Here is a 24,353-nt window from a genome sequence, read left to right as displayed (position 1 = left end):
CCCCAGGACACAAGCTCTGGCAGGAATCCACCGGTAAAATGACACTCCGGGCAATGGTCAGTGTTTTATTTCCAGTTACGTCCTGGATGGGGGGAGGGGAGGAGGAGTCACGGGCCATCAGATCCCCGCTGCCATCCCTCTGGAAGCTTATATCTTGCACCCCAGGCCCTGGGTCAGGCCTCTTCTTTCCTTCTCCTTCCTCTTGGGGAGGACTAGGAAGTCCACCTGGGAGATGCTCGGAACACAGCAAATTCTGCTAGAATTCCAATTCTATTCCACGGTTATTTCTTAAGCCCTCAGGTCCGACCCCAGATTGAATGATGCTGGCTATGAGGGGAGCCAGACCCAGGCCCTGTATTCGGAGACACCCTCGCATAGCCGGGGCTGGGCCAGAAGGAGTCGAGCAGGCTGAGGGAGCCTGGAGACCAAGAGATCTGGAAAACGGGGGAAAACATTCTTTCCTCTTTTTCTTTTCTTTTAAGTAGGCTCCATGGCCACCGTGGGGGTTGAACTCAAGACCCTGAGATTAAGAGTCGAGTGCTCTACTGACTGAGCCCGCCAGGTGCCCCCGGGAAAAGACATTCTTAGAAGAGGGTACAGGAGGCCGGAGAGCCCCATGTGCATTTTGGGCAGCCTGGGCCAAGCGGGTCCCGGCAGCTCTGGGAAGCTGAAGGTGAATTATTTGCCGAGTGGCATGCGCTGAGCTGCCCGGCCCATCTCACCACCTCAGCCCCGGGCCTCAGTGGGACTTGGCTGCTTCCAGGAGCTTCTGGCCCTTCGAGGCTTCAGGCCCAGCACAGCGTGTGGCATTCTGGGAGAACATCTTGTCCCTGTTGGCCACGAGCCACCCATAGAGGTCGTCCAGTTTCTCATCACAGATCCAGGGGTTCCCAGAGATGTCGAAGCCGTCCTTCATGTCCCGGGTGGGCTGCCCCAGGGATGTCCAGAGCCCCTTGGGGACGCCAGTGAGCAAGTTGTTGGAGAGATCGAGCATATCCAGCTGCCGCAGGCCTCGGAAGGCCCTGGCGGCCACGGTGACCAGCCTATTGTCGTTCAGGAAAAGGTAGCGCAGGTCTGGCTGGGGTGGCAAGAGCCCCTCTCCGAGCACCTGCAGTCTGTTGCCCTCCAGGTGCAGCCTCTCCAGCTGCAGGGGGCCCCGCAGAAGGTCAGGGGGCAAAGTCTTCAACTGGTTATTGCTGAGGTCAAGGATGCGCAGGGAGGTGAAGTTGGCCAACAGCCCAGGGGGCAGCGTCTGGAGGCGGTTCCCGGATAGGTCCAGATGCCCCAAGGCTTGGAGCCCCTGAAGCCACGAGGGCTCCAGGATTTCCAGCCGGTTCTCTTTCAGCACCAGGGTGTGGAGAGCGGCCGAGACCCGGAAGAGGCCGGGGGGCAGCTGGGTCAGGGCATTGCGGGTTAAGTCAAGCACCGTCAGCAGAGGCACGGGCAGCAGGAACTCGGGTGAGAGGCTCTCCAGCTGGTTGGTGGAGAGGTGCAGCTCCTGGAGGTGAGAGGCGCCCTGGAGGGTGTCGGCCCGCAGCTGGGTGAGGTTGAAGAACTCCACCACCAGGTAGACCGTGTCAGCCGGGAAGCGGTGAGGGAGTTTGGCGGGTGGGTGGCAGGATACGGAGCTGCCGTTGATCGAATGGAACACCAAGCAGGTGTCCCGGTTTGGGGTGACATCCTGGGCTGAGACCACAGAGAGCAGCAGCAGGAACAGTGTTCCAGAAAGATGGGAACTCAGGCCTCCGGGGCTGCAGGCAATGACAGAAGATAGACCCCGCTTCGTGAAAGGGTCCCCAGACTCTGCCAACTATTTCCTGTCTCCATCTCCATACCCGGGACCATGCCCCCTCATGGCTCCTGGACTCGGGCAGTCACCCCCCTGCTCCTCTCCTGGCTTCCACCCGCACCCGCCAGGAGCTATCAGAAGTCACTGCAGATCCGCAGAGCGGTCTAACTCTCCAAAAACTGAGTTTCTCAGTCTGACCCATAAATGCTACCCTTCTCCATGGCCAGCCCAGCCCCAACAGGCTGTTAATGATTTACAGTCAAATTTGCTAATTTCTTGCTAATTTCTTCTGCTCTGTCTTGTTTTCTGGGTCATTGCTTTCTTTCTTTACTTTCTTTTTTTTTTTTTAAAGATTTTATTTATTTGACAGAGAGAGAGAGATCACAAGCAGACAGAGGCAAGCAGACAGGAGGAAGCAGGCTCCCTGCCGAGCAGAGAGCCCGATGCAGAGCTTGATCCCAGGACCCCAAGATCATGACCCGAGCCAAAGGCAGAGGTTTAACCCACTGAGTCACCCAGGTGCCTCTTCCGGGTCATTTTTTAGCTCCCTGGCTCCAAATTTTTTTTTTTAAAGATTTTATTTATTTGACAGACAGAGATCACAAGTAGGCAGAGAGGCAGGCAGAGAGAGAGAGGAGGAAGCAGGCTCCCCACAGAGCAGAGAGCCCGATGTGGGGCTCGATCCCAGGACCCTGGGATCATGACCTGAGCCGAAGGCAGAGGCTTTAACCCACTGAGCCACCCAGGCGCCCCATGGCTCCAAATTTTGAAGGCAGGGCCAGTGAACTCCTACTTATCCTGCAAAGCCCCAGCTCCAGTGCCCCCTTTTCCATGAAGCTTTCTTTGATTTTCCCAAGGTTTCCCCTCTGGCCTCCTGCTCTTTCTAGCCAAACAAGGTTCTGTTTCTTTGTTTCTTTGTTTCACTCCAAAGTGCTTGGCAACCCAGCACTCCAGAGGGAACTCCAAACATGAAAAGTGCATCCTGCTTCATGCAGATCTGGGACAGGAATTTGGCCTTAGGATGGGGTGGTTTACAGTTGGCACCACAGTCCTTAGAAGGCTGGGACTTCTGCTCTTCCTGGTCCCTCCAGCAGGCCTCTGATGGAGTGTTGGTCAGTGGGCCTCCAAATCTCCGTCTGGCCCAGGGAACACCTGGGACTTCTGTAGTGAGTGTGTGTATGAGAGCACGTCTGTCTATAGTTACAGCTGTCGGTCTATTCCAGCCTGCAGACCCACGTCTAGTCCAGTGACTTTGGTACATCAGACAGAACGGTCTGCTGTCTAGTTCTGCCCATCACGGGTGGGGTGGGGGCTTACCTCTGGTTTCGCTGTGGGCTCCAAGAGGACATGCCGGCCTCTCTCTTTTCCGTCTGTGTTCCCTTAGCCTGCTGAGGTAGCCTTATACCTGCCTGGACTGCCCGCAGGGCCACCTCCCCTCCTAGGGAAGTCCTCACCCACATCCTGTTCCCGTTAGTGGCTGGACCTGAGCCAAGCAGGGGAAAGGAGCTGGTCAGAATTGCAAAATTGCTTCCTGGCAGGGAGAGGGCAGGAGGCCGGGATGCCTGCGCCCTTCTCTGCCTGCCCCTACCCAGTTTTTCATTCCTCTGATTCCTGCTTTGGGGGGTGGTGAGCACCCGAGAATCTCTGGGGCCGAATACCCACTTCCCCCAACCCAGAAATCTAGGGTCAGGTTTGCAAGGCACCATGCCTGAGGGATAGGGCAAGAGGTACTCTTTACAATAAATTTTAGCAACCAGGAAGTTCAGTGAATAAATGAAAAACATTTGTCTTCAATTCAAGACATATTGTTGCTGGCTTTTTTTTTTTTAAATGAAATCATTTCTAGAAAATAGATTTCAAAAGTAAGTGACACTCGAAGTCTTCATGGGCTTTGAACAATGGCCTGGGTGGGATGAAACCTGGCCCTGGCTCCCAGCTTCACCAGGAATGGCTTTATTTTGTGATCTTGGGCAAGTGGCTTAACTTTTTTTGGCCTCGGTTTCCACAACCATGAAGTTGAACTCAGTCTCCAAGGGCCCCTTCTGCTCTTTCTTTCTTCATCTGACTCTAAGGTGCTCTTTGTTTTGGATCTTTCTCATTGCCTAATAAATGCATTTGGAGGCTACAAATTTCCCTCTGAAAACTGCTTTGGCTGCATCCCGAGGGTTTGGCTAGTCAGTGCTTTTTTTTTTTTTTTTTTTTTTTTTTTTTTTTTTGCTTTCTAAACATTCAGGTGTGATGTGTCATCTTTACCTGCACCCAGGACTTCCGTCACGGCTGGCCATGGCCTCTTCTCCCTTGCATGATCTCTGAAGGGTTTTGTCTCTTTTGAGCTGTGAGAATGAATCGGAGTTCTGTCTTGCGGACACATAAGTTCAGAGACGCACATGCAGGCTGACCATGACAGGCATAAAGAAAGATAGATGGATATCCTCATGAACCCACAGATAGAGATCCAACCCAGAGACAGGTGAAAACACAAAGAACCACACAGAGACACAGTCAGACAGAATAACAGACCCATAGAGTTGGACACACCGAAACAGATACCGACAAAGTAGGCAAAGGACCTGAACGGACAGTTTCCCAAAGAAGACATCTAGATGGCCAACAGATATAAGGAAGGTGTTCAACATCACTTATCATCACTCGTCATCAGGAAAATGCAAATCAAACCCCAATGAGATAGTGCCTCACACTCGTCAGAATAATAGAATCAAAAAGACAAGAAGGAACACGTGTTGGCAGGGGTGTGGAAAGGAGCCCTGTGCACTGTTGGTGGGAAAGCCAATTGGTTCAATCACTGTGGAAAATGGTATGGAGGTCCCTGGAAACATAAAAAATAGGGATATATGAAAAAAAAATAGGGATATGTGATCGAACAATCCCACTTCTGTGTATTTAGCCAGAGAACACAAAACAGTAATTAGAAAAGATACACGTGTTCCTTTGTTCCTTGCGGTATCATCCACAGTAGCCAAGTGTCATTGACAAATGGATGGATAAAAAAGATGTGATAAAAGAACAGAAAGAAAGAAGGAAGGAAGAGAGAAAGAAAGAAAAAGGAAGGAAGGAAGGAAGGGAGCAAGCAAGCAGGCAAGCGGGCGCCTGGGTGGCTCAGTCAGTTAAGCATCTGCCTTCGGCTCAGGTCCTGATCCTGGAGTCCCAGGACCAAGCCCCACATCGGGCTCCCTGCTCAGTGGGGAGTCTGCTTCCCCTCTGCCCCTCCCCCTGCTCGTGCTCTCTCTCTTTCTCTCTCGTTTGCTCTCTCACTCGCTCTCTTTCTCTTTCCCAAATAAATAAGATCTTAAAAAGAAAGAATGTGAGAGACACACCCTGGAATATTATTCAAAAGTGAAAAAGGAGACCCTGCTGCCGTTTACCACCGTGCAATTGCATCCCGAGAGCAGTACCCTAAGTGCGACAAGTCAGGCAGAGAGAGACAGATACTGTGTATTCTCACGTGTGTGTGTGGAATTTTAAAAATCCGAAATGGAGAGCAGGATGGTGACTGCCAGGGGCTGGGTGGGGGGGGATGGGCTGCCGGAAATGGGGAGGTATTGGTCTAAGGGCACAAACGTGCCCTTCTAAGAGGAGTACATCCAGGAGGTGTAATGTTCAACCCGGTGCCTATAGTTATCCTTACTATGCATAGTAACGTGATATACTTGAAAATGGCTACAAGAGTAGCTCTTAAATGTTCTCATCACTTGCACAGGAACTAGGGAGTTAACGTATTCACTGTGGTAGTCCTTGTGCAATCCTCGTGCACGCGTCAAATCACTGAGTTGCACCCCTGAAACTCACACAGTGCTGATCATCAGACCTCCCTCAGGAAGGCTGAAGAAAGGCGCACGCACAGGTTCAGGAGAAGCTAAGGGATGTCATCACGGAACTTTGTTTCTTGGTTTACTATACTAACAATCTCCCCCGCGACCGGATCTGTTTTGTCCACTGCTCAGACCCCAGAGCCCAGCACACAGCAGGTCCTTCATGGGCACCGGTGGGAAGGAGGGAGTGGGAACGGGAAAGGCATAACGCCGAAGAAATCTCCTAAAGTGAAATCAGATCCCGCCCTCCGCCCCCCACCCCCGCTTAAAGTCTTCGGGATGGTTCCCGGTCCCACGTAAAAATCCGTTAGGCTGGGAGGGGGGTAAGATGGGGAGTTAATGTTTAACGGGGACAGAGAGACGCGAAAGTTCGGGGCATGGCTGGTGGGGGTGGGAGCCCAACCGTGGGAGTGCGCTTCATGCCACCCAACTGCGCGCTTAGGAACAGTTCCAGTGGTGCATTCGAATTTATGTGGATTTTACCACAATAACAAAACTTTACACTGTGCACCCCTGAGGCCGTTTCTACCTGGAGCCCTGGCCCTCCTCTCCCTCCTCATCAGCACCTGCTTCTGCCAGGCCCTCCTTTTGCTGCTGGGGGCCACTGTGACCACCACCTTGCCCCTCCTCCAAGCCCTTTCCCACCCAGAGGCTTGCCCTAGCTGTCCCCTCTGCCTGCGCACCTCCCTACAGCTGCTTTCTCACTTGTCACCTCTCAGCTCAGGTGTCACCGTCCCTCCAGGCCCTCTTGGACCACCCCCATCTCCACCCCACACAGTCCTCTGGTCCTATCTTCACAGCACGAATGGCTGGTTCAGATCCAGTCCTGATTCGTGTGTCTGGGGCTGTGGACTCCGCAAGGACAGGGATCTTAATCCCCAACAGTGTCTGGCACGTAGCGGGTGCGCGACAAATATTTGCTCAAGGATGAATCACAACACTGGCCCCATTCGGATGCAGAAACCCGCCTTCTCCCATTTCCTAGTTCCCCAAAATTCTGCTGGTCACCGTGAGTCTCAGGGAGGGACCCCCAACCACCCCACTCCCCGGAGACAGAGCGGACCCAGAGCCTTGGGGGCCGGTGGTTGTAAACAGTTTTATTGATGGGGAGGGGGTTGGGGGAGGCAAACTCCAGAGAGGGTCCAGGACTCAGCTGGCCACTCAACTGGCATGCATGGTCAGCTGGAGGTCAAGGGAGAGGTCACAAGGGGACGGGTGGCATGGGACCCTCTGACCACCCTGGGGCCGTATTTACAGTGGGGCCCGCCCGCCTTCCCCGCCCCCCCAAGACCACCAAGCCCTTTAGACAGCTGCTGCCAGTATGACTTCTGGGCAGGCCCTCCCGGCCCCCCTGCCCGGAACCCCTTCTTGTCTCCCCCTCAAATTCCTAACCGGCACCTTGGAGGCCCCCGGGCCTTTTGGAAGCCCCGGCGCCGGGTCAGCCAACGCCCAGGCCGCTGGGGCCACCGCCTCGCACACAGACAGGTACACTGCACGCGTGGCCCACCGCGACACACACACACACACACGCCGGCAGCAGCCCTCGTGGGCACACACACGCACCTCCCTCCCCTTCCTGGCCCCTTGCACACGAACACGGCATGCACACACACACACACACACACCCACACACGCCAGGAGCCTGGGTTGAGGAGGGGCCTGGAAAGGGGCGGGGCGGGGAGGTGGGGTCTGCAGATGCGGCCCCTCCCCCGTCCCGCCGCCTCCAAGCCGCGCCCCCCGCACCCCGGCTGACACCCCGAGAACGGAGTTGTGCAATTGGATAGAAATCTGCAAAAGAAACGCCAATTGGAAAACAAACCCAAATCCACGCGCAGAAGGTCAACCTCAAATCCATAGCACATTCCTCCCGCCCTCCCCCACCCCCAAACCGCCTCAGTGTCCCGCGGCCCCGGGCGGGGCGGGGCGGGGGCGGGGCGGGGCCCGAGCTCTTGTGCTTCCGTGTGGCCGAGGGGCCCCCCCACGCGGGCGGGGGCGGGGGTCTTGAGCACCCACTGGAGCTGGGCCGGCTCTCTCGCTCCTGGTTCCCGTGGCTGGCACCGCCGAGGCGTCGGGCCCCGGCCTAGGGCACGGGGGGCGCAGTCCTGTCCGTGCCCCCGTAGGCGAGGAGGTGGGCCAAGTCCGTGCCGGGCCGCACGTGGCGGCCGCGGTGGCGGTCGCCGCCGGGCCGGGCCTCGCCGCTGTTGAACGTGTGCGTGCGGCGCAGGGCTGCGGCCGGCGGGCCGTGCGGGCCGGGCCTCCGCAGGCTGCCGGTGGGCGGCGGGCTCCAGGGCCGCGGGAGGCCGTCGGCGGCGGCGGCGGCGGCGGCGGCGGGGACTGGGTCCGAGGGGCCCGTGGGCGCCGACACGACGCGCCGGCGGTCCGGGCTGGCGTGCGGGGTGAGCGGGAAGTCGCCGTGCGAGGCGCGGCCGGGCCGGGCGTAGAGGCGCGCGTCGGGGGCCGGCTCGCCGGGCGCGGGGGGCGCGGGCGGCGGCTCGGGGGCGCGGGCGGGCGCCAGCAGCAGCAGGGACGAGGAGGCGGAGGCCGGGAGCAGGGGGTGGCCGTGCTCCCAGGCGCGCGCGCCCAGGGCGTGCGGATGCGGCGCGGGCAGGCGCTTCTGCGGCAGCGGCGTCTGCTCGGGCGTGGGCAGCAGCCCCGAGTCCAGGTCGTGGGGGCCGCCCTGCAGCAGCGTGGCCTTGGCCCAGCCGTTCTGCATCAGGGGGGCCAGCAGGGCCTCGGGGGGCCCCCCGGCGCCGCCGACGCCGCCGACGCCGCCGCCCCGGCCCCCGGGGCCCGCCGCCCGGCGCTCGCCCAGCCGGCTGACGCTCAGCACCGCCTCGCCGCCGCCGTGCGCCAGGATGGCCTCCTTGTCCTTGCGGCGCGCCAGCTCGCGCCGCTCGCGGAGGCCCACGTACCAGCCCACGCTGAAGCCGGACACCACGGCGCCCACCACGAAGGCCGCCACCGACGACGTCACCAGCAGGTTCACCGACACCAGCCCGGCGCGCTCCTCTGCCAGGCTGGCCCGCAGGAGTCCTGGCCAGGAGCGCCGGCGTGAGAGGGGCCTCGGGGACCGGCCCGGTGCCCGCCTCCCGCCGCCTGGGCCCCTCCCCGCTCTGGCTGTCCGGGGCGGGCCTCTGGGGGGGGGGGTCTGTCCGTCTGTCCGTTGGCTTCTTGGGGTCTCTGTGTCTCTTTCAGAGCCCGCCTGCCTGTCTCTTGGGGTCTCCCTGTCTCCTGGGGTCTGTGCGTCTTCTCCCCGGGCTGTCTGTCAGCTCCGTGGCCTGTCCCTTGGCCTCTCTCTGTCCCTCCCCTGCCAGCCCTCTTGGAAGTGGGACCCCTGCCCCTCCAGGGCCCTGACCCCGGCCACCACCCCCAGCCCCCCTATCTGGGCCTGGGCCGCAGAGGGCACTGGGAGAACCCTGGGAGTCCCCGGCTCCCCTGCCCTCCCCCACTCCACCTACCTGTGCAGTCCCCTAAGCCTGAGGTGCTAGCCCCCGACACGTCCTGCTCAAAGGTGCCTCTGGTGGGGTAAGAAAGGTGGTCAGCAGAAGCCTCTCGCCCAGCCTGAGAGCCGGGCGGGTGGGACACCCTCCCCTCGGCCCTCTCCCCGCCCCGGTACCTGGTCCCAGGGTTGAGGAAGACGCAGGAACCATCAGGGGCCCAGCCGCAGTAGGGGTCCTGACTGCCAATACAGTTCCTAGAGCAGACAAGTGACCCAGCGGGCCCGTCAACCACAGTCCCTTACGGGGCAGCGCTGTCACTCTCGGGAGCCCATGTGACAAATCTGTGCGCCAGGGGCCGCTTCTTCCCCACCTTGTAGAGAAGGCTCGGGACCGTTCACGTTCGCCCAAGAGGCAGAGCCGGGCCGGGAGCCCAGGCATGGTTACTGCCACGATGGTGGGCTCGGGGAAGGATTTCTCCATGGTGAGGGCTCACGCTGAGCCTGGGAGCCTGCCAGAACTCTACATCAGATCGTGCCCCCCCCCTTTTAAAGTCAGGGAGACAGCGGTCTTCCTGGCCCCCGGCGCCTGCTTCTGCTGCTCTTAAAGATGTGGGTCAGATCTCATACCTTCCTCCACTCACAGCTCTCCAGGGCTCCCACCTCTGAAAGCCCAAGTCTCCGCCCTGCCCCCCCCCCAACCCTGCCCCACGGGACCCTGCCCCTGCACGACGGCCCCACCCCCCTCCCTCTCCTCCTCTCTTCCCTCTCTCCCCCTCGCTCACTCTGCTCCAGCCAATCGGGCCTCCTTGCGGGGCCTTTGCACGGGCTGTGTCCTCTGCCTGGCTCATCGGCTCAGCTCACCGTTCAGTGAGTCGGGAGGCTGGCCGGCCCTGGACTTGAACTTGGCTCTCAGGGCCTCCTGTGCTCATTTCCCCTCGCCCCCCCCCCCTCACGTCCGCAGCCTGCCCCAGGGGGCACTCACTTCATGCAACCTGAGTACTGCTGGCAGCGGGCCACGGGAACGCGCACCACGCAGCGGGGGAAGGCCGCCAGCAGGCCACCCGAGGCTGTGTCCAGCTCCAGGCTCAACAGCCGCCGCCCTGCCTCGCCGTCGCCCGACCGTCCACACCTGCGGGTGAGCAGACCGGTGAGACTGGAGGGCGAGCCCCATCTCCCCCGCCCGCCGGTCCCGCCTCCCAACCTCTGCCCCCTGTACCTATCTGGCCGGTAGGTCTCAAATTCCTCCAGGAAGACACTGGGCCCAGTGGTGCCCGAGGTGCTGGCGTTGGGCCAGATGAGGAACTTGAGGACGGTGCCCACCTCGGAGCCCAGGAAGACAACGGTGTGGTTGCCCCAGGGGCCAGCGCCCACGTCCACAGCCACTCGCGTCAGCTGGTGCCTGGGGCCAGGGTGGGCAGGGGTGAAGCTGGTGCCAGAGCCCCTGCAGTGCCCTGGGCACTTGGGAGAGACACCACCCATGCCAGGCAAGGTGGGCGTGGGAACATGGGTGCCCATCACAGAGGGACAGACCCCCAAGCTGGGCCGCAGCCTGTGCCTGTCTCCCTCTTCACCTCCCTCCCTCCCTCCCCCCTGTCCCTACCACGGGCCCGGGGGCCCTGCCTAGTTAGCTGTCAGGAGGGCCTGGCTGCAGCAGGGCCACTCTCCCCCTTGCCCTCGTGCCCACAGGTGGCCTCATTCTTCCTCTGTACCCGTCACCCCAAGCCTGGGCTCTGGTCACCACCCACTGCCCACCCCCCCCGGAACCGCAGCCACGCCTGGGGACTGACCGCATCAGAGTCCGCACGATCCAGGGCGCATGGCCCAGAGAGGGCACCGCTTCGTCCATCAGGGGATGGGTCTTGACAAAGTTGAGGATCTCATCGGGGAAGGCGCTGGAGGCGTTGTACTGCATGCCGGGGGCCGCACAGCACCCGGGTCTAGGTGGGGAGGAAGTGGAGATCAGGGCGGACTCGCCAGTCCCTACACAGGGGCTCTCACTTGCTGGGGGGACCGGCTGCCCTGCCCAAAGGGCCTCAGTTTTCTGCATCTGGATAATGGGTACAGCCAAACTCAGCCACACAGAACCACCTGGAAGTCCCAGCCCTTCCTCCTAGGGTCAGGACCCCACCCGGCTCCTGGCTCAGCATCAAGGGGCTCTCACCGGGGCCGTGGCACCTGATCCTCCGGCACGGGGGTCCAGATGGACTCGGGGGACTTCTGCTCACGGAAGCGGCCTTCAAACACAGCGGCCACCTGAGTCATGTCAAAGGCGCAGACCGCTGAGCCGGGGATGCTGGGGGAGTTAGGTGAGAGACGGCAGTGAGGCTGGTGGAGGGCGCTGCCTTGGACAAGCGTGCCCAAGAGCCTTTGTCCCCGTGAAGCTGTCAGATGTTCCATTCCCGGGGCCAGAGATGCCTCCCCCCACAATCCGGTCACCCTGTTTCCTCAACAGGGCTCAGACTGGACCACAGGCTGGCCTTTCCACAGCCACCGTGTCCCTCCATGGCCACCCATCATCACTTGCCTGGACGTCCAGCCTCCCAGAGGCCACTCCTGCCCCCTCGCAACACATGCCCCAGGTGGCTTTTCAAACATGCGCGTCTGACCTTGACTCTCTTCTGCTCCTCACTCTTCCATGGCTCCCTAGAGCTCTCAGGGTACAGTCCCGGCTCCTCCCAGTGGCTCGCCACCTCTCTGCCCTCATATCCCCTACACTCCCCCGTCCCCCCTCCTCTCCAGCCATGGGGCCTCCCTCCTATTGTTTAAACATACCAAACTCACTGCAGCCTCAGGGCCTTTGCACATGCTACTCCTGCAACTTGGAATGTTCTTCCCTCTCCTGCATCTCACACCTGTTGGTGGCTCGTTCCAATGCTCCCTCCTCCAGGAAGCCCTCCCTGAGCCCCTCCTCTAAAGGCAGAGGATGAGGACATCCCCCATCTGGACTCTTCTGACCAAAGGGCCTTGGAGGGTCAGTAGCTGGCTCTGTCCCACCCCAGCCTGGGGCTGACGCTGCTCGGGAGTCCCAGTCTGGCCCAGCCCAGGACCCAGGGAACATATGACGAATGAGGGAGCTCTCCGCTCCTGTCTCCACAGTGCCCCAGTCTGCTGCCCTCGGGGTTCTCTCACCTGTTGCTGGGGGTGGAGAAAACAGCGAGGACCACGGGCCGGCCCCCCAGGCTGACGACACCGGTGACGGCCTGCAGCACGTTGAAGTAGAAGTGAGAGTCCCCAGGCACAGAGCAGTTGAGCCGCGCCTTCAGGAAGGATGTCCACTGCTTCTCCAGCACCCGAGGGGAGCCTCCCAGGTCATTCTTGCACACCCGGGCCACACGGGACACCACCACCTGGTGCGACAGCAGACAAAATGGGGGCGTGAGCCCCGTGTCCGCAGGCCGCACTGGCCATCACCCAGTCCGGGATGGAGAAGTCTGTTGGCTCGCTGCACGACCCCAGACAGTTACCATACTCCTCTGAGCACCGTACTCCCCAGCGGAGACATGGGGATGGCAGGGATGGCCGTGGCAACTGTGGCTATCCCCATACGAATCTCACGTGTTTACAGGTCGCTCACTGTGTGCCAGGGACATAATCTTCATCATCTCCTACATCCCTCCCAAACTCTACAAAGGAGAAGACTAATATCCCCATTGTATAGATGGGGAAACTGAGGACCAGGGAAAGAGAAGCGACTGGCCCAGCGTCAATGGAAGCATGCGCACTTCACTGTCCAGCCGCCTGCACGGAGTGAGGGATAGGATAGATGGGTAGGTGGACGGATGGCAGGATGGATGGATGGATGGACGAGTTTGAAGGAGATAATGATGGATAGTGAGAAAAATAATGTAGGAGATAATGGATGGATGGGTGGGTGGGTGGGTGGGTGGATGGACGGATGGACAGATGGACGGGTGGATGGATGAGTGGATGGGTGGATGGGTGACAGCCAAGTAGATGGGCGGGCAGAATGGACACATGAGGGGATGGAACTTGGGTGGGCTCAGGAACACACAGTGGGTGGGTGAGTAGAAGGTGTCTGAGAAGGAGGGTTCACAGGCCAATAGACGGACAGCGGGAGGACGGGTAAGTGGTTGAGAAGTGGGTGGGTGGACGGGTGGACAGCAACACCAGGACTGGAACCCAGAGGCGTTACCTGCCTTCAAACCCATGACCCTCACCCAGGGCCGTGTGTAACAAGGGTGCTTCATAAATGTCTCCCACCCTTGGTGGCGTGGTCCTGGCTGGCGTGGAGGGTCTTGAGGACCAGAGGGGGAGGGTGGAACCTCTTGCCCCAGGTGGAGATTCATGGATCCGCCTCTGCTCCCCAGTTCCCACCACCAGAGCCTCTCAGCTGCATGCCCCCCCACCAGTGCCTTTTGGGGATGGGAGAGAGACGCCCTCACCTTCTCCAGGTAGTTAAACTCCATTGCGATCTCCCGGAAGAAGAAGTAGATGTGGCTGGCCCACTCCACCGCGTGGACAAAGTAGGGCTCTGTAGGAGAGGAGGGGTCAGAACCCAGCCCCTGACATGAGAAACGGAGTTTCTGGGGCTGTGAACACATCAGCTCGGGTGAATGCTTTTACAGTGAAGGGGGGGACATTGGTTGATTCCCCAGACAAAATAAAATACTCAAAGACTGGGGGGGTGTTGGGTGTCAGAATCCTAAAATCACTGTGTCTACCCTCCACAAACAGCAACATCTACTATTTTGGTCATCTTCCTCCCTCATGTGTTGAAGAGCTAAGTGCCTGCTAGTAGTTCCATTTCGGGTTTCCAAACCACCCATTTCCAGCAAGTTTTACTTTAGATCCAACTGAAAGCTTTCCTCTAGCTTTATCTTCAAAGAGGTCAGTAGGTGCCCAAGATGAGATGGGGGTCCCCTCCCTGTCTCCTCTGGGACTTTTATTCTGGTGGGGGGATTTGATGAACGCCTGCCCCACCTTTGAACCACTTGGAGTCATGTTTCACGGTTCGCAGAGTGGGCCGGTCCCCCAGGCTGCGGTAGATGACAGCATCGATGGCTAGGAAGTCGGTAACTGTGGCCGTGAAGAGCATCCCTTCTGGATGGCCGTGAGTTAGGGGAAGCAGGTGAGAAGTTACATCACAGACGCCAGGGGCAGGGTGAGTCCAAACCTGATCTTCGAAGACTGAGCCCAGAGCCCAAGGAAACTCCTGTCCCTTGGCTGAGCCCTGACCCCATCTAAGCCCGAGCCCAGGCTCATCTCCAGCTCCCCCCGCTGAGCCCTGACCTTGGCTGAGTGCTGACCGTGGCCAAGATTCTGTTTCACAGAGTCACCTTCATCATAACCCAATTCCAAGAGTGGGACACTCACTGGTCAGGGCTGGCGCCCCATCAAATTGTCAGAGCTGGGGGCACTCACCAGAGAAGAGGGCAACGTTGGCATGTTTGGGGTCGTACGGGCAACGGGCCATGCCGCTGATGTTGTCCCCGAGGGGCTGCAGTGTGTCCATCTGTGGGGGGGATGGGGCCTGAATGACAGAGCTCCTGGCCACCCTGGCAGCCCCCCCCCCCAACCCGTGAGGAGTCCTGCCTCCACCTTGGATCCTGTGTGACTTGGTCAGCCACGTAATCTAGGGCTTAGTTCACTCCTCTGAACGGGTCTAAGAATCAAGTTCAGTTAATCCTCTAACTGGCTTGTAGCTTAAGTAGCTATGGCTTCCCGGATCTCTTTTGGAAGCCTCCTCTCCAGCTCCCGGTGAGGGGCTGAGGAGGGCATAGCCAGGAAGGCTTCCCATAGGAGGTGACGCGGTCTGGGGAAAGGGCTGGGCCAGCGGAGGGCAGGTGAGCCAAGACCAGGAGGTTGGACCTGGGGCACCAGGGCTCGGAAGGGCGGGGACTCACACTGTAGTTGGCACAGACGGGGTTGAAGGCATTGGAACCGCACACAAAGAGCGTGGATTCGTCCCGAAGAAGCAGCACCTTTACAAAATTTCGACACTCGCCCTGGGGTTGGTTGGGGGGGGGGGTGGGGAAGACAGAAGCCATGGTGGGCGTGGCCCCGGGTGTGGGCGTGCCCGGCGTAGAGGGCGGGGGGGGGGGGAGCCTGCGGGGCGGGGCCGGGGATATGGGCGTGGCGAGGACCGGAAGCACATCAGGGGCTGAAATGGGACCGGATCTTCCAAGCGACCGAGGAACCCGCCAAGGCGCCCAAATACTTCGCATCGGCGGCCACTGAAGGGATGGGGTTCCGGCCAGAGCAAGGCTGTGGGCGTGGCCATGCGCGAGGACCACGTGGGGGCGTGGCCAGGCTCCGGCAGCGCCGCGGCAGCGCGAGGGTTCCGGCCGGGGACGAGGACCAGGACCAGCGCGCGCTCGCGAGCCGGGCTGGGGCGCGGCTGGGGCGTGGCTGGGGGCGTGGCTGGGGGCGTGGCTGGGGGCGCGGCTGGGGGCGTGGCTGGGGCGCGGCCGGGGCCCCTCACCTCCTGCTTGCCTTTCATCCGACACACGTTGATGTCACTGGGGTTGGAGCGCCAGGTCAGTTTCTAGAGCAGAGGGAGTGGTGAGGCGAGCGGGATCCCTGCCGCCCCGTTCTTGCTCCCCGGCACCGGGTCGGGGCCCCCTGGCAGGAGCCTCGAGTGCCGCCCCCACCCCTCCCACCTGGGCGCCCTCCTCACCCGCTGGTACCGCAGCTCCGTGGCCGTGGGGGGCTCCAGCTCCACCCGGTACAGGTTGTCCCTGGGGGAGAGGAGCCGCTAGTCAGGATGGGCGCCTCCAGCCCCCGCCCCCGCTCTGCATTCTCCTGGCGGCAGGTGTGTCCCACACGTAACATGCAGGGGCGTGCCAGAGCCTCAGCCACAGGCGACTCTGACGCGGATCACGCCCGCGCGTGCTTGTGGGTGCCACCACGCGCCTCCTCAGGCCCTGAAAGGACCCACAGGTCCTAGCACACCCCATACTCCTTGACACGCCCCATCACGCTTACAGACCCCGTGGCCTTGGGGTCCTACTGCCAACATGATGAACTGTCCGATGACCTTCATCAGCCACCGGGTGCCCCTCCCACCACCTCTCAGCCTCCCCCAGGCTCTTCCCTCCTCCTTCCCCCTGCTCCAGAAACTGCCTTGGTCAAGGTGAAGTCCAGCGGTCACTTCAATGTCCTCCTGCCCCTCACGCACTATCTCCCTGGCCCCGCCCCCCTCCTTCTCCTAGGAGCTCCTCAGAGACGCGGCTCCCCACCCGCTCCCCTCCTGTGCAGCCTCGTCCACTCTCCCGCCCCCACCCCCGCGTCTATGGCGGGACGACACCCACAGTTCTGTCTCCAATCCGGCCCTCCCCTGAGCTCCAAACTCAGGGGTCCAGCTGATCTTGGAGGGCTCTTTGCAGGGGGCTCCCAAGCGTCTCACACTCAGCTCAGCCACGCTGCACCCGATTGTCCCCCACACCCGCTCCTGCCTTGTCGCTCATCTCTGCTGAGGCTGCCCTGTCCTTCCAGGGGTGAAGGTCACAACTTGGGAGACACTCTCAACTTGCCGCTCCTCCCTGCTTCCCACAAATCAGCCAGTACTGTCAGTTCTGCCTTTAATGTCTACCAAGAATTTACCAACTTCTCATACACTCCCTGGGCACCACCCTCGTCCAACCGGAACCAGGGCAGTCACCATCACCTGGGTCCCCCCGCCCCGCTCCAGCCCTTGGTCTGTCCTTCCCACAGCAGCCATCAGGAGGTACCCATGAGCACCTGAGTCAGGACCCCCTCCTCTGCCCACAGCTTTCCACGGCTTCCCCCTCCCTGAGGCCCACAAGACCCCGCACAACCTGCCTGGTCCCCTCCCGGCCCTCTCCTCCTCCCCACCTCCCCCTCACCCACTCTGCCCTAGCCAGTTGGGCCTCATCAATGTTCTTCCAACACTCCAGGCTGGATCCTGCCCCAGGACCTTTGCACGGATTGTGTTCTCCGCCCCCATTTCTCCCTCTCCCTGAGATGTCCCCGTGGCTGGCTCCTCATCATTCAGGTCTCAACTGAAATGTCACCTTCTTGGAGAAACCCTGGAGCCCCACATCAGCCCCCTCTGTAGAGACCCGGGGAATCCTGACCAAGAAACTGTCTCCACCTCCGGACACACCATAGCGGTCTCCGGGCTGTAACAGGTGGAGTTGGGTCAGCACCCTTTATAAAGTCCCACCCCAAAGATGCCGAACTGAACTCCAGCCAAACAATATGACCCGACAGGCAAACCTCCCCAAAACGCTGCCGCCGGCCACCCCCACCTCCCCCTGCACACTCTGCCCAACGATCCCTCATACCTGTCCCCGATGAACAGGGTCCTGTTGACGCGCAGGACTCGCTGGATGTGGAGGTCGTCAGGACCCTCTGCGGGGGTCAGGCGTCCCGGCCCGCTGCCCACGAACACGGGGTAGTGGTTCAGGTCTGGGGGAGGGGGGAGGGACGGCTGTGACCCAGGGCAGGGGTGAGCCTGGTCTGGTGAGCCCCTGGGGGAAGCGGGCAGCAGACCCAGCTGAGAAGTGAGACCCTCCCTCAGGACTCCTGCTCCCCCGGGACCCCCACTCACAGTCTCTGGGGGCCACGCTAAGTGGCGGCGGCTCCTCGGGGAAGAGGCCGTTGGCTCCCCCCAGTAGCAGCAGTAGGAGCAGTGAGGCCGGGCGAGGAGGGGGCGCTCGCGGGGTCCGCATGGCGAGGTCGGGGCGACGAGAAATGAGACCTGCGGGTGAGGGCCGGGCGGTGAGCGGCGCGGCCTGCACTCCCGCCCTCCGCCGCGAGATGGCGCAGGCGAGCCGCAGTGGTCAGGACCCTCCAGAGCCCAAACACTCCCCATCGGGGTAATAATAAAACAGAACGCCAGCCGCGACAATAATAGTAACGCCAGCCCTTGTTTAATCATCAGAAGGGCTTTCTAGGGGCGCCTGGGTGGCTCAGTCGTTGAGCGTCTGCCTTCGGCTCAGATCCCGATCCCAGGGTCCTGGGATGGAGCCCTGCATCCGGCCCCCTGCGCTGCGGGCAGCCTGCTTCTCCCTCTCCCCCCGCTTGTGCTCCCTCTCTCGCTGTGTCTGTCAAATAAATAAGTAAAATCTTAAAAAAAAAAAAAAAAAAAAAAAAAAGAAGGACTTTCTGACCACATCGCAGTGAGAGCTCCGGAAACGGTTTCTAACCAAAAGCTAATACGTACAATATTTAAATGACTTTGAAATGAAATGATATTAAATAATTTTTTAAAAAAACACCAAAAAATCACGATAATGAGAGACACAGCACTTAACCACACGTACTTAAATAATTCAATCCCCAAACAGATATTCAAGAATTCTTACAATTAAATCACAACAATCCTGGGCCGTCTGGGTGGCTCGGCCGCTTAAGCGACTGACTCTTGACTTCTGCTCAGGTCGTGATACCAGGATGGTGAGTTCTAGCCTGGCGGGGGCTTCCCTGCTCAGCGCTGGAGTCCGCTTGTCCCCCTCCCTCTGCTCCTCCCCCCACCCACCGCTTGCTTGCTCTATCAAATAAATTAATAAATATATAAAATCTTTTTAAAAAATAAACCACAACAATCTTAAAACGAAAGTCTCAAAAAAAAAAAATGTCAGTCTCTCAGAATTTTATAAACCACAATCTGGGAATTGCCATAGTTTCGAATCATAGAATGTTCCAACTGGCCGGGGACCTCAGAGGGGCCCCGGTGTGTCTGACTTCCTTCCCAAGTCCAGCCTTTCTGACCTCTGCTGGAATACCTCTGTGACAGGCACCTCACTACCTCTCAAGCGAGCATGCTTTCCGCTCCCGTTCAAGGTATTTGAAGAACCGGCACGGTTGTGCAGAGTGGAGACTCCCTCCGGGTGATGATCGGTTGGTGGGAGTGTGAGCAGAACTCACCCTCTGGAACCCAGCCCTCCACACCCCTACCAGCAGGGGTGGAGTCTGGAGGTCCTGAGTGAGAAACCTGCAGCCTCGTCCTTCCGGGGAGCCTCAGGCAAGCCCCGTGCCTCCGTTTCCCCGTCGGAGCAGCAGGGACATCGTTTATGCCCTGTCTTGGCCTCAGAGCTCCAAGATTCCGAACCCCGGGAGGTGAAGGTGATGTGGGAACTTTGGCCCTGGAGAGCCTGCCTCTGAGGATCCAGGGCCAAAAAACAGGAAGACCTTGCGTGGACCAGCAGAACTTCCTTTTTATGACCCTGAACTTCCAGGATTTGTGACTCAGCCGATGCCCGGATCCCACGTGTCCATGGGACAGGCCTCTACTTCCTTAAAAGCTTCCTTCCCTGGCTCCTCCCCTGCTCCGCAGCCTCCCATGGCTCCCAGTGACCCCGGTCTGGGTCCCAGTCACTGCACAGCAGTCAAGGCCTCCGCCCCTCCCACCCCCCCAAGCCCCGTGAGGCCTCCAGCCCACTGCTGCCAACTCCAGCCTCAAGCCGCTGCCCTCCCCCTCAGCCTCCTCCCCCACAACACCTTCCTGGGTCATCACGGCCTCTCAGGTGCTCTGCCCCCTTTTTTTTTTTTAATAAACATTTTTCTTTTTTTATTGTGTTAAATATATATACCATAAATGTACCATCTTAACCATTTTTAAGTGCACAGCTCAGCTGAGCACACTCACACCGTCATGCAAACATTCCCCACCCTCTGTCTCCAGAACTTTCCATCCCCCACACGGCGAGTCTGTCCCCAGGAAGGACGGACTCCCCACCCCCTGCCTCAGCCCCGGCTCCTCTCCTCTCTGTCTGTGTGCACGGGACTCCTCTGGGGGCCCTCCTGGGACTGGGGTCCTGTGGGATGGGTCCTTCTGGGTCTGGCTTTTCTCCCTGAGCCCAGTGTCCTCGGGGTCCCTCCGTGTTATGGCAGGTGTCAGGGTCCCTTCCTTTCTAAGGCTGGATCCTATCAATATTTAACGTAAGAACCTTCCAAAACTTCCATTCACTGGCCACACAGGGCTCCCGAGCCAGGCTGCAGGAGTTCCAATCCCAGATCTGGCACTTACATGCTGTGTGACCCTGGACAGTTTCTGCCTCTGGGCCTCAGTTTCCTCATCTGTAAAATGGGCACAGGAGCGGTCCCGATCTCACAGGCCTGGGGCGAGTATTAGCACAGAACCTGGCACAGCACAGGGGCTCCATGAGTGCTGATTATTATGCTCCCTGTGGCTGCCGTTGCCATGGTAAGTTCCAGAAGTGGGGGCTGCGTGGTTTCCAGGAATTACTTTGTAGAGTCCCCCACTGGCGCTAGCTCTAGGAGTGGTGCAACAGTCAGCCCATTTTACAGATGTGAAAACTGAGGGTCTGATTTGGGGGCTGCGGTCCCACTGGAGAGGATGCGGCAGCTGGGTCGAACCCAGGGCTCTCGGGCTCCAGGAGTTTGCTCCCAGGCGTTGGGCACCCTAACGACCTCAACACCCTAATGACCACAACAAGATCAATAATCACCCAGCCGCTGCCCTCGACCCTCAACCCTGACCGGTTAATAGTAACTTAATACCAAAGTTCAAGGACGGGCAGACTGAGGCCCCAGGTCAGGATGCAACCTCACAGCTAACTTTTTCTCCGGTTTTTCTTAACTTTGAATGCAGCAGCTGGAGGCTGGGGAGGGGTTCATTTGCGCTCTCTGTCCACCTGCCCCACAGATCCATCCAAGGACCCCTGGGCTGACCTACACGGGGCTGTTCTTGCCAAGACATGTTTCTCCTACCTGTTCCTCAACTGAAGGACAGCCCCGGTGTCCCCTAACCAAATTATGGGGTGTTGACCTCCCTGTCCCCTCCCTGTCCCCTCAGAGCCCTGTAACCCAGCCCCCACCGCCTACCTGGTCTCCTGGCCTTCAGTCCTGCCCCTTCAGTGTCCTCCTCAAGGGAGCAAAGGAATCTTTCTAGAACTCAAATTTCACTTGCTTTTCCTGCTCTAAACCAGGGTCTCTTCCCCTTGACACTGTTGACATTCAGAGCGACTATTCTCTGGGAGGCCGTCCTGGGTAGTGTGGGGTGTTGAGCAACATCCCTGCCCCCCTCACTTGATGCCAGGAGAACCCCAGTGTGATAACTACAGATTTCCGCAGACATTTATTCCGTGTCCCCTGGGGGGCAAAACCAGCTCCAGCTCCGCTCTGAACCCTTCTATGGCTCCCCACTGCCATCAAAATGAAGTCCCAGCTCCTCCCCTCCATTCTGTCACCACCTCTGGACATCTGCGCATGCTGTTCCCTCTGCCTGGCCCACCTTCCTCCTGCTCCCAGTAACCTGGTAAACTCATTCTTCTTGGACACCTCCTCCAAGAAGCCTTCCCAGGTCAGCCCAGCTGGGCTTCCTCCAGGCTCCCAGGTGCCTGTGTGTCCTCCATTAGCGCTCTGATCATCCTACCTACTAACTGCCTGGCTGTCTGTCTTCCTGCTGGACTGTAAGCCTCCTGAGTGGGCAGGAGAGGGTCCTGGCCACCACTGTGTCCCCAGCACCCAGCACAGGGCCCTACATACAGTAGGAGCTCAATAAATCATAAAGGTACCAAACACCAAGCACTTACTATGTGCCAGGCATGATTAAAACTTAAATTAACTCATTTAACCCATATCACACACCCAAGAGGTGGGTGCTGTTCATACGTCCCTTATACAGATGGGGAAACTGAGGCTCAGACATCGACGTCATGGACGAGGGGAGCTGAGGCTGAAACTCGCTGCAGAACGGAACCCCACGTGCTCCTTCTGGGGAGTCCAGGCCACGTTGGGGCCAACTCACTGTACCTGGCCTCGGTTTACCCCCTGACCTGGAGTTCCTGGAGGCCTCGGCCCCTCCCCCAACCCCCTCAAGACCATCTGTTTCTCTCCATGAGACTCGAGGCGCCTCTGCCAGCTGCCACCCAGCACCCGCCCACCCAGATGAAGCCCCACCACCTGCCCAAGCACCTGGCCACCGGGAGCCCCCACCAGGGCCAGATGGGGGTGGCCAGCCTGTGCACCCTGCGGCGTGGGGGGGCATCCCTTCACCCACGTTTGCCTGCCCGTGGAAGGGGCATCCCTCCTGCCTGCGGCCCTGGGGACCCGCGGGCGGTACAGTCATAAGACCACAGAGCGCCAGCCCCCATTCAGGAGCCTCAGGCCGTGGCAGGACCTCTCCGAGGGAACCCCGACCATCACTCCAACGCGCAGCACAGGGTCCCACTGTACAGATGAGAAGACTGAGGCAGAGGCAGAAAACCCTCAAAGCCACCCTACTTGACCTCCTCGGGTCCTCAGGGAGCCCCCCGACCGGACCGGCTTCCCCGCCCCTTAGCTACTGTAACCTTGACATACGTTCCAGCATCCTTCTGGAGGACTTCTCCCGCCCGGCACTTCGCCAAGCCAGGGTGCTGCGCTACCGTTGGGCCGGGGACTTCAGCGAACATTTTAGGACCAGCTGGTAAGTTCCAAACAACGGACAAAACGTAAAGCTTGTCCGGGTTTTCACCGGATCGGTGCGAACTTATGGACCAGGCAAGTCAGGCCTGACTCGCAGCGGAGGCTCCCACCCCCAGCAGTGCCTCCTCGGTCACCCCTGCCTCCGCGGATGGCTCAGGCCCCACCTGGGAGTCCTGCCCCGGGTCCCCCAACACCTGACCCCCCAGCCTCATTTCCCGTGGGCTCTGACTTTAAGTTCACCCAGAATTCTCGCTTCTGTCCAGTCCGTTCCTGATCAGCCCCCATCGTCTCCCGCCCGGACCGCACGGTCCCCTCCGCCCTGGTCCCAGGCTCCTGCCTCCATCCCCGCCGCCAATCCCACCGTCTGTCTTCCCCACAGTGGCCAGCGGAGGGCGCCCGTGAGCAGTTGCGTCAGGTCGGTTCTCCTCTGCCCACAGCCCTCCAGGGCTCCCACCTCCCTGGGGGAAACCCTCCTCCCTGCTGCCCCCCAAGACCCTGCACGACCCGTCACCAGCCTCCTCCCCACCCTCCCCTCCTCCCCATCGTCCCTCGCCCACTCTGCTCCCGCCACACGGGCGCCCTCCAACAGGGCAGGTGCGGTCCTGCCCCGGGGCCCCAGGGAAGGATAACCGCATCTGTCCTTCCTTCAGGCCCCTGCTGCCATGCCGCGTCCTCAGAGACAGCCCCTCCAGCCCGACCACCCTGTACGCCATGCACCCCTAGGCCCCTCCCCACCCTGTATCACACTCTCAAAGGGTCCAACTTAGACCCTTTGCTCCTCTGAATGTGGTTCTCAGACCAGCAGCATCCGCACTTGCAACCCTTAGAAATGCAGACCCCATGGGGCGCGGGGGCGGGGGGGGGGGCTCAGAGGGTTGAGCAGAGGCCTTGGCTCAGCTCACGGTCTCTAGGTCCTGGGATCCAGCTCCACGTCCAGCCAGCTGGGGGGGGGGGGTCTGCTTCTTCCTCTCCCTCTGCCTCTCCCCCTGCTTTGTGCTCTCTCGCTCTCTCAAATGCATAAATAAAATCTTAAAAAAGAAATAAAGAAAAAGAAATGCAGAGCCCCAAGCCCCGCCCCAGACCCGCCAAACCAGACGCTGCCGGTAGTAAGATCTCGCAGGGATCGGCGTGCACAATAATCTTTGTGCGTGGGTACCCCCAAATGAAATTATCACCCACAAGTCAGCCTGTTCAGAGCCCATCCGCCGCCCCCCACGGATGGCGAGCCCTGTGGCAGCGGTCTGCGGTCTGCGATGCGTCTTGGTACAGCCCTGGTGCTCGGTGATGGCTGTTGTAAGTGAATGAACCAAGTGTCGGCATCAGGAGCGGAGTCCGGATCTGCCCTCCTCCCTGGTTCCCCTTGGCCCGCATCCATGGTGTGTGGGTCCCCCCGCGCGTGTCCACAGGCCCCAACAGTCCATGGCGTGTAAGAGTCTCTGTGCGGTCACACGTACCCATAGTTGCAACCACGATGCAGGCACGTGCCCGAGACGTGGGGGGGCGCCTGCACGTGTGTGCACACGCCCGTGTGTCAGAGTTCACACACCCATCCCCCCGTGAAGCGGCTGCCTGCCCACCCCCACCCCGATGGCTTTCTGGCCTTCACACAGTTCCCGAGAACCTCCACCCACGGAGGGCAGCAGGCTGGCCAGCCCCAGGGTCTAATCTTGTTGGTGGGTTGGGGAAACCAAGGCCCAGAATGCGGGCTGGACGGGCAACACCGTTAGCTCCAGGTAAGCAACGGGGTCTCCGGCAGTGCCTGCCCAGGTTCAAATCCGGGCTCTGCCCTCCGACGGTCCCCTCCCCTGTGTGGGCCTTGGCTGTCCCACCTGTACGCAGCAGGTTAGGACCCATCCGAGCCGACCATGCGATGGGAGGACGTGGTGTGGACCGGCGCCATCCAACAGAAAACCGTGCCCACACGTGTCCTTTTCCATTT

General features: G+C 60.0%; 2 protein-coding genes and 1 long non-coding RNA gene across 4 annotated transcripts; 1 reads left to right on the top strand and 2 right to left on the bottom strand.

The window, feature by feature from the left end:
• Nucleotides 1–51: 51 nt before the first annotated feature.
• LRG1 (leucine rich alpha-2-glycoprotein 1) lies at nt 52–3,258 on the bottom strand. The gene is made up of 2 exons (XM_080799598.1): nt 3,107–3,258; nt 52–1,751 (listed from the first exon to the last, which is right to left on the bottom strand). Exons 1-2 carry the CDS (start codon nt 3,247–3,249, stop codon nt 740–742), a joined length of 1,155 nt encoding a protein of 384 aa, XP_080655724.1. The 5' UTR covers nt 3,250–3,258; the 3' UTR covers nt 52–739.
• A 3,351-nt stretch (nt 3,259–6,609) lies between these two features.
• On the bottom strand, nt 6,610–19,010 carry SEMA6B (semaphorin 6B). 2 transcript variants are annotated; one of them, XM_080799429.1, is made up of 17 exons: nt 18,911–19,010; nt 17,592–17,741; nt 17,326–17,449; nt 15,696–15,756; nt 15,501–15,563; nt 14,923–15,024; nt 14,441–14,531; nt 14,000–14,119; nt 13,462–13,550; nt 12,188–12,405; nt 11,220–11,351; nt 10,846–10,995; nt 10,275–10,457; nt 10,041–10,187; nt 9,236–9,313; nt 9,078–9,136; nt 6,610–8,652 (listed from the first exon to the last, which is right to left on the bottom strand). In XM_080799429.1, the coding sequence occupies exons 2-17, from the start codon at nt 17,710–17,712 to the stop codon at nt 7,700–7,702; spliced, it is 2,691 nt and encodes an 896-aa protein (XP_080655555.1). In that variant the 5' UTR covers nt 17,713–17,741; nt 18,911–19,010; the 3' UTR covers nt 6,610–7,699. The 2 variants fall into 2 exon arrangements, with proteins under 2 accessions (XP_080655555.1, XP_080655554.1); XM_080799428.1 differs by having other exon boundaries at nt 9,078–9,313.
• Nucleotides 10,858–13,700, top strand: LOC308340464. The gene is made up of 3 exons (XR_013966603.1): nt 10,858–11,364; nt 11,511–12,825; nt 13,387–13,700. It is a non-coding gene; the product is annotated as an uncharacterized lncRNA (long non-coding RNA).
• Nucleotides 19,011–24,353: the final 5,343 nt, after the last annotated feature.

The sequence above is a fragment of the Martes martes genome, assembly GCF_963455335.1.
Source record: "Martes martes genome assembly, chromosome: 1".
NCBI lineage: Eukaryota > Metazoa > Chordata > Mammalia > Carnivora > Mustelidae > Martes > Martes martes.
Note: the sequence above shows the minus strand (reverse complement) of the source record. Positions and strands in the feature narration are given on the sequence as shown.